Source organism: Nestor notabilis, unplaced genomic scaffold, assembly GCF_000696875.1.
Source record: "Nestor notabilis isolate BGI_N333 unplaced genomic scaffold, ASM69687v1 scaffold25929, whole genome shotgun sequence".
Classification (NCBI taxonomy): domain Eukaryota; kingdom Metazoa; phylum Chordata; class Aves; order Psittaciformes; family Psittacidae; genus Nestor; species Nestor notabilis.
The window spans coordinates 905-10,241 of NW_009944493.1; the positions used below are offsets into that span (position 1 = coordinate 905).

General features: G+C 47.3%; 1 protein-coding gene across 1 annotated transcript; it reads left to right on the forward strand.

Annotated features, from left to right (window-relative positions):
* Nucleotides 1-916: 916 nt before the first annotated feature.
* LOC104411900 (pre-B-cell leukemia transcription factor 3-like) lies at nt 917-9,334 on the forward strand (the record flags this gene model as incomplete). Its single annotated transcript, XM_010022447.1, has 7 exons — nt 917-983; nt 5,955-6,196; nt 6,555-6,745; nt 7,725-7,860; nt 8,114-8,270; nt 8,452-8,558; nt 9,261-9,334. Coding segments are annotated over exons 1-7 (956 nt in total), but the record flags the coding sequence as incomplete, so codon positions are not given.
* Nucleotides 9,335-9,337: the final 3 nt, after the last annotated feature.

The following is a 9,337-nucleotide window of genomic DNA, read 5'->3' on the forward strand; positions in this document are numbered from 1 at the left end:
CTTCTCCTGCTCTCTTCCGTTTTCCCCTCGTCAGGCGAGGACAATAGGCTCCAGCGCTGCCTTCCCGGCTGCCTTTGTTCTCCGGCTGTTTGTGTGGAGTTGATGTTATCAAACATCTCCCTCACTGACCGGGTTTTGGCCGTGTCACCGAGGGAAGCCTTCAGCTGACTTCAGTTTCTGCCAGCGGGCATGTGAGAAGGAAAGGCCAGTTTGTATTTAGCTCAAACCCAGCTTGCAACCACGCTGTAAAAGGCCATTGAAATACTATTTCCGACTTGCAAAGGGCTCACAAGAAGCAAAAAGAGACTTTTGGAGATGGATGTTGCAGCCAGACCGCTGCTTTCTGCTCACTTCCAGCACAAGTTGGGCACCTAAGGGTGGGCTGCCCCAGAAGATAGGTCAAATACCCCCCATGTGAAACCTGCTTCACACGGTGCTCACCACCATGCTCCAAACGTGTGTTCAGCTCAGCCCAAGGCGCAGTTCTCTGTTTTGATTAGACATGAGGGTGGCTTCTGTGTTAATGGTGTCATTAATGCTGCCTCTTCCTGGGGAGAAGGGGGAAAACAAGGCAGCAAATGCCAGAAGAGCTTCAAAAAGGCAGAACCAGCACGTGCAGTAAAACTCTCTGCTCGGATCTGCCCAGTGCAACCTGCTTTCCATGGGGGCAGGTGACTGCAAGTCCGTGTTCCTGCTGTTTGGGTTCCCTGTGCTCTGAACCCACCGGGCTTTTCCTTCCTGTTGGGTGGCTTCCATCATGAGATGTTCTCGAAGCATCCCAAACTCCACAAGGAACTTTTTCTCCCCAAGTACCAGATCTGGGTGCTAACCTGCTGTGACTGTGGCGTGCTCCGGCTCTGCCTTTCCCCGTGGGCCTTCAACTCCTTCTTTCTTCTTCTTGCATTTCAGAAAGCATGCCTTGAACTGCCACAGAATGAAGCCTGCTCTGTTCAGTGTCCTGTGTGAGATCAAGGAGAAAACAGGTGTGTTGGTGCTGGGTTTGGCTTTGGCTTGCCAAACCCCCCTTGTTTCCCTGTTAGCTTTGCTCCTGTTTAACGCAGCCCGTGTTTTCCCTCATAGATTCTACAACTTCAGGCTCTATTTGTCTCTGTAAGCTGGAAAATGGTGGTGGTTTTCCCCTTTAAGGAACTGGTACCCAAATTGTGGTGGTAGTAAGAGTAGCACGTTGACAAATAACTGTTCCAGGGAAAAAGGGACACTTGGCTGTGCTTTCTAAATAGCTTTGAGGCAGACATGAGGAGAGTTTGGTTGCAGATATTGCCTTCTCGCCACAGCAGTGTGCTGCTGAAGAGAAACGGGGTGGGATTAAGTGTGTTGGCCGGGTGTGCTTTGGCGTGTGTCCATCCTGTGAGGATCACTGTCCTTAAAAAGGGTCTTTCATCCGTTTTTCCTTCCCTCTCCTGTGTTTTCGGGATTGAAACTGGGATTTCTCCGAGGTAACCAGGGCCAGCCTGATGCTGCTTTCGCTTTGGTCTCGGAGGTTTTTGAATGTCTGATGCTCTGTCTCTTCCTTATTTAAATTGCAGGGAGCAGATGTTATGGCTTGGAGCAAACAAAAGCCTGGGCCTACTGTAGCACAAGGGGGTTTGTGACCCAGGCACACAAGCTTCTTTTCTAGCTGAGAAATCAGTTTCCAACACGTTCCTCCTCCTCCCCCCCCATCTTTCTGGTGCTCTTTGTTGGAGCGCGAGTGTCGCTCACAATAGCTCAGGATCAGCTGTACAAAGGGTGCTGAGAAATGCTCCTCCGTCCTGGTTAGTAATTAAAAAGAAATGAGAAACGACTCTTTGTCATTGAAATAGATTTGGCCACAGTTCACATCTCACCCAAGCCCCCTTCCTCACCCCCCCTGCCCCAAATAATTCTCCGTTTTGATGATTTCAAACCAGTTCTGGGAAAAGCAGGTATTTTATTTCCAAGTCTTAAAGAGCTGCCTGGAGCATACGCAGCTATTTGAAGAGGCATCAAATCCAATCAATTTGGGAGCTCACAGAAGCATTTGGAGCAGTTTTAATCTACCCAGCAGGGTTTTTGCTGGTTGGGTTGTGCCTCAGGTGTATGAGTTCAAACATGGCAGAATTCTATCTTAAAATCAGAGTGAAGCATCTGTAGTGTTAAAGATACAAGCTTTTTAGTGCTGAATATGATGTTTCAGGACTTTGCCTGTGGGCTGATGGAGGACATGAGTCCATGCTGGGTTTCAGGCCCCTTGGGGCATGGCAAATGCATCTCTACCCACTTCTGTGTGGTGGGACTTGGGCTCTGCCTCTCTCAGGTAGGAAATGTGTTTGTGGCAGTGTTGTAACATGGAGCATGATGTTTTCTGGTGGTGTTTCCAGCTGCAGCCCTCCATCCTGCCTCTTACTCAGCTGGGTTAATGCACCAGGTACCTTCTCACTCAGTTATGCCTTGGCAAGGGAAGGGGGAACATGTGGGCTCTTTGCTGCTGAATTTTTTGACATCCTGCTGGAGCAGAGTCTTGTTCTGCGGCGCTCGGAGCCCCACTGCCTTTTGTCTTCTGTTCCCATTGGTTTTCCTCTCTCCCCACTGTGACAAATGAGCCCCCAGGTGGGGGTGTGGGGTTTTGGTAGCGTGGAGAAGGAGTTGAGAAGGGGTTCAGGATTGCTTTGGGTAAAAGCTAATAAGATAGAAGCTTTCTCAGCTAACAGCTTGATTTGTGGGCTGCCAAATGGAGGAAACTCTTCTGCCCGAAGAACCCCCCGCCGTAGTTGAGATTTAATGTGAGTTACTGAGATTTGCAAGTGGAAAAGAGGGGACGGGGTCATCTGGGACAAAACTGAGCTGCAGATGAGGAGAGGTGCAGGTCCAGCACTCACCTCCTGTTCCCTCACACTTCCCACACGTGTTTTACACTTCAGACAGTACAGACTGGTTGCTTCTGGGCTGAATTGAGCTGGTTTCGGTTCTAACGTGGGGTATCCTGCACCAAATAGACACATTTGTTATGTTCTTCTGCTTGTTCTCTAAAGAAAAGCAAGTCCAAGCATGTCTCACTTATTTTGGTACCAGGGATCTTGTTCAGTTCATTACAGAACTGTGAATCTTTAATTAATGAGATGCAAATATATTGTAATGATTGCATTTGCATACTGACTGAGGCTCAGCACCTCAGGTTGGGCTGTATTTTAATGAAAGATTAATTAGGAATGATGGGGATTTCATTTTGTATAATTATTTTACAGATTTGATGACTCTCTGGTAGGTGACGTGCCAGAGGATGCACAATGCTGTATTAGTGCAGTGGACAGGAGCCACTCCTCAGGCTTCCTGAGCCAGTGTTGGGTTTGTCCTGTATATCCATAAAAGTGATGGATTCTGAAGGATTTTACCTCTCTGCAAGGAATTTTTAAGTCGTGCTTTGATTTAAAGCATGTGCCATCGCTGGTTGAGCCATAACTCCAGTTCCTGGAGTATTCAGAGAATGACAGAACACTGCCAGGGATGGGGCAGCCACAGCTCTGCTGGGGAACCTGTGCCAGTGTCCCACCACCCTCACAGGAAAGAACTTCTGCCTAAGAGCTCATCTCCATCTCCCCTCTGTCGGGTTAAAGCCAGAATCAGAAGGGTGTAAACCCCACGGTTGAGATAAGAGCAGTTTAATAACTGAAGTACAATATAAAACTACTACTAATAGTGATAAGGGAAATAGCAAGGGGGGAGAATATAAAACTGAAAGAGGAAAGGAAAGAAAACCAATGAACTCAAGTGATGCCCAGTACAATTGCTCAGCACCCGCTGACCGATACCTGGCCTGACCCCAGCAGCGATTGGCCCCTTCTGGGTGGCACCCCCCTATGTTTCTATCCCAGCATGACATTCCATGGTATGGAATATCCCCTTGGCTAGTTCAGCTCAGGTGTCCTGTCTCTGCTCCCTCCTGGCTTCTTGTGCCCCTCCTCACTGGCAGAGCACGAGAGCCTGAGGAGTCCTTGATCAGGGTAAGTGCTACCGAGCAACAGCAAAAGCATTGGTGTGTTACCGGCGTTATTCCCAGACTGAAGCCAAAACCCAGCACGGCACCAGCTACTGGGAAGGAAAACTAAGTGTTAGCAACCAGTTGGGGATGGTTTACTCCTTCCTAGTTTCTTCTGCCAGCCACCAAGAGCCTTCCCGTGAGGTGAAGGTGTGTTACACGTGCTTTGCAGCAGTCAGCTTGAGCTGAGCTTATGCGTAATTGATGATAACTAATGTCTAATTACCATGATGAGACAAGTGACATAAAATTAAGCTGCAGCTGGGAGCTTGACTTCAACGTGAGGTGTCTGATGTGCATCATAATGCACAGAGAAAGACATTTGGCAGCAGCATGTTCAAGTTAGAAGGTGACACCAAAACTCATTTAATTTATGAGTGTCCATCCCAGAAGGTTAACAAGAGTTTTCCCCAAAAGACTGAGGAGCAAATGGCCACTGGTGACCCCTGGGCAAGAAGGAGAACTGGGGGTTTCTAAACCCAAATCCAACAATAAATAAAACCCCACCTTTTGCCTGTGTTTCATAGGATCATAGAATAGTTGGGGTTGGAAAGAACATTAAAATCACCCAGCTCCAACCCCCTGCCATGGGCAGGGACACCTCACACTAGACCATGTTGCCCAAGACTCTTTCCAACCTGGCCTTGAACACTGCCAGGGATGGAGCATTTACCACTTCTCTGGGCAACCTGTTCAGTACCTCAGCACGCTCACAGAGAACTTCCTCCTCATCTCCAACCTGAACTTCCCCTGTTTAAGTTTGAGCCTATCACCTCTTGTCTTATCACTACAATCCTTGGTTTCCTTTCCTGTACTGTTCACACAGGAAAGGGGGTATACAGGAGGTGCTCTGCTGAGTTGGGTTTGGTTTAAAGGAATTCATTCCATCATGAGTTGGAAAAGCCTTTAAATAGCCAACATTTGTTGTTGCCTTAGCCCACGTCCAGCAGTTACTCATCTACTACATCAGAACTGTTTCTGCTTTGCCTTTTGCTGGGTTAAGATGGCTGGGGATGCTCTGGAGGAGACCTGGCTTGTCCTGATGAGTGAATTCAGGTCAGCAGCCACTCCAAAGCTCGCTCTCCATCAGAATTATGTTGGGATTTCTGGGTAGCTTGCAAAACATCAAGTTAGGCTGTGTTCACCATCCCCTATCTGGTGCATTGGCATGTTTTAGACGAGCTCTTACTTTGCCTGCAGAATGCTGAGAATTGTTACCAAGGTGCATGTTTAATGTCTCAACGTCCACATTGTTCTCCTGCCCTCACATAGAATCTTTGTGTAACCACATCTTTTGTGTTTAAGCTTCAGTAGGGAATGTAATATCCCATGAACCTGTCAATTCCCATTTGGAAAAGGTCATTTGCTTTGGTAGCTTTGCAAGGTTCAGACCAACTGTTCACCCAATTAAAACTGTCCAGCAGTGAAAAGCCCCAAAGCTGTTGGGCACTTTTTTTGTGTTGCCTCAATCTCTCGTGAGTTCTTCTCTTTTTAACAAGAGGAGCTCAGAATAAATGGTCAAAAAAAGGGGGAGATTAAGTTTTTAACTGGAATTTGCTTGGAATCAAGCTTGAATGGTCTGAGCACACAGACTGCTGCGCTTGGCTTTGTTGAATCTAAGCTTAAGGCTTTGTTGAACTTAAGCTTAAGGAAACCGTCTCCTGGTGCATTTTTTGTCCCCGTTTCAGATTTTGGTAGATTTTGAATAGATTGTAATAGATAATTCAGCTCTGATAAGACTTCAGTCCATGGCCAGGTGCTGCACAGCCTGGTGGTATCCTTGGTGTACAAAGGCCATGCTCAAACTCGCCCCTTGCATTCCCTCCTTCTGTTTTCTCTAAAGACCTACTAAAACCTCTGAACTGCTTTGCCAGAATTGAAGTGGATGCTCTTTCCTGTTCCAAAATAACCTTTTGATTCCTTCTTTATGTCTATCTAGTGTTAAGTATTCGCGGTATTCAGGAAGAAGATCCCCCAGATGCTCAACTAATGAGACTAGATAACATGTTGCTGGCAGAGGGTGTCTCCGGGCCCGAGAAAAGAGGAAGAGGAGGACCGATGGCTGTAGCAGCAACATCAGGTGGCTGTCCAAATGACAATAGCATTGAGCACTCTGACTACAGGGCCAAGCTGTCACAGATCCGACAGATATACCACTCTGAGCTAGAGAAATATGAACAGGTGATCTTTCTGCATGGAAGAGTTTTTATCATCTCAATTACAAATAACTGTTTTTTCCTTGGGTGTTTGGTTGTAAGGACACAACAGGGAGTAGAAGGAATACAGGGGACCGCGAGGGTATCAAATCCAGTTGAAAAGTGATCTCAGTGTTGCAGAAGTGAGGCGCAGATCGAGGGCCTGGACATCAAACTGAAGATAATAAATGTCTCCTTTCTCCTTGTTGCTGTTTTATTGAGAGTAAATAGAGTAAAGCTGAAACATGGGAACTCCTCTGCAGCTGTTTGGGTTTAATTTCATGTTGGGGAAACGGACCTGAGCGTATTTCAGTGTTTGTGGATACAAATGTGTGTGTTTCCAGGCCTGCAGTGAGTTCACCACCCACGTCATGAACCTGCTCAGGGAGCAGAGTCGAACGAGGCCAATCTCGCCCAAGGAAATCGAGCGCATGGTGAACATCATCCATGGGAAGTTCAGCACCATCCAGATGCAGCTGAAGCAGAGCACGTGTGAGGCTGTGATGATCCTGCGCTCGCGCTTCCTTGATGCCAGGTACGGCCGCAGCAAACTGGCAACAGCAGAGGTTTAAACCTGAACTGCTTTTCTTGCTTCACTGCCCAAGAGTCACAGAATAGTTTGGGTTGGAAGGGACCTTAAGATCATCCAGTTCCAACCCCTACCACGGGCAGGGACACCTTCCACTAGAGCAGGTTGATCGAAGCCCCTGTGTCCAACCTCGCCTTGAACCCTGCCGGGGATGGGGCAGCCACAGCTGCTCTGGGCACCCTGTGCCAGCGCCTCAGCACCCTCACAGGGAAGAACTTCTTCCTTATCTGCAACCTGAACTTCCCCTGTTTCAGTTTGAACCCATCACCCCTTGTCCTGTCACTCCAGTCCCTGATGAAGGTCCCTCTCCACACCCTTGTAGCCCCCTTCAGACCCTGGAAGCTGCTCTGAGCTCTCCAGCAACTTCTCCTCTCCAGGCTGCACATTCCCAGTGTTCTCCGCCTGTCTCCATACGGGAGCTGCTCCAGCCCCTGCTCATCCTCGTGGCCTCCTCTGGCCTTGCTCCAACAGCTCCATGTCCTTCTTATGTTGACAGCAGAACTGCACCCAGTGCTGCAAGTGGGGTCTCAGGAGAGCAGAGTAGAGGGGCAGGATCACCTCCCTCAACCTGCTGCTCATGTTCCTTTTGATGCAGCCCAGGACACGGGTGGTTTCTGGGCGCAAGCTCACATTGAACCTGGCTCATGTTCAGTTTCTCATGGACCAACACCCCCAAGTCCTTCTCTGGCTGCTCTGAATCACTTCTCTGCCCAACCTGTAGCTGTTCCTGGGAAGGATTGAAATAGGAAGGATTCATCCTCTGTTTTGCTTGCTAAGGTACACTTTGACATCAACATCTCTTTAATCCCACTCAACTCTTACGTTCTCCCTCAAAACAAATGGATTTTAGAGGGGAAAAGAAGCTGACAGTGTCCTGTAGCCAATGTATCACATAATTTAAGTAGGAATAACTCACGTTTTCCAGGCGTAAACGACGGAACTTCAGCAAACAGGCAACAGAGGTGCTGAATGAGTATTTTTATTCACATCTGAGTAATCCGTACCCCAGTGAAGAGGCCAAAGAAGAGCTAGCAAAGAAAGGTGGCATCACGGTTTCACAGGTACGAAGTGGTTTGGCTGGAATTAAGTGACCCTTTTTCTTCCCCTCAAACAATGGTTTGGGTTTTCCCACTCCCATAGTTTGCAGCAGGCTTTGGTTAGTGGTACTTATCCATGATTTTGCTTATTCCAAAGGTATTAGTAGTTATTTTCCACTCAAAGCCTACTTTAAAACATCTCCTTTGCTGGCAACTTGTGCATCTAGTGGCAAATGGAGTAGTTTGAGCTCATAGTAACAGTGATGTATGTCTCCAGGTTTCCAACTGGTTTGGTAACAAAAGAATTCGCTACAAGAAAAACATGGGGAAGTTCCAAGAAGAAGCCAATATTTATGCTGCAAAAACAGCAGTGGATGCAACTAATGTGGTGGCTCAAGGCAACCAGGCAAATTCTCCATCTACACCAAATTCAGGTGAGGGACAGAGCCAGGGAGGGGTCTGGCTGCTTGGGAGCCTTCAGTTATCCCTTGTGATAATCAGCACCACGGAATACTGGTGTTCAAACCAGTTGCAGGATGTCTTTTCCTTTCAGCTTATGTATTTGGGGTGGGTTTTCTCTCTCATTAAAACATGGGTTTGGGTTTGTTTTTCCAGCTTCCTCTGGCTCTTTTAAGATGACAAATTCCAGCGATTCGTTTATCAACTTGCAGTCCTTGGCCTCCTACCAGAGCTCTCCGGTGGGAGCCAATGTGCAGTCACAGGTCAGTAAGGAGAAAGAAAACCCCCACAGTATTCTCGTGTTAAAATCCGATTTCTCTGTGGGAAATGGGATGAATGGGATGCCCGGGAGGTTGTGGAGTCTCCATCCTTGGAGCTACTCAAAATGAACCTGTTCTGTTTGACCCTGCTTTGGAGAGCAGGGTTGCCTTAGACAACGTTGGGGGGTTTAAGTAGTTTCTGCCTCTGGTGAGGATGCAAGAAATGCCTCAAGTCAAGTTTCTCAAAGGAGTCAAGAAACAAACCTGCTTAAATACATATTTTTCTATTGGAACTGGGATTTTCTCTCACAGCATTAACTGATCCCTAAATTAACCTACTATTCTTCTATCCCTTTACCTGAATGAATGGCTGTTTGCTCATTTTAGAGTCAGTCTTGTTCCACGTAACTAGATTTTGGCTTAGGATTTGTGCTTAACAGCATTTGTTAAACTCATCCTAAATGTCTAAATCCAGCTGAACTGCATAAAATTGGCTCCTCTGCCATAAAAGCTGTGATAGGTGTGATAACTCCATTCGAACTCTATGTGATGATGAACTAGCTGTGTGTAGCTCAATTAATAGCAAAGGAAACCTGGCTTCCTGCAAGGGAACCTGCCCCTAGTTTAAAGAGGTTTTGGTACCAGGTACAACTGCATTTCTATCCCTTGATTTTGTTTAATGCTCTTTGTTCTCCTTGGTTCTAGATGGATTCCTTGCATCATGTCATACACCAGGCAGGAAGATACGACACAATCGTGGGGAATCCTTTGTACACGACGCA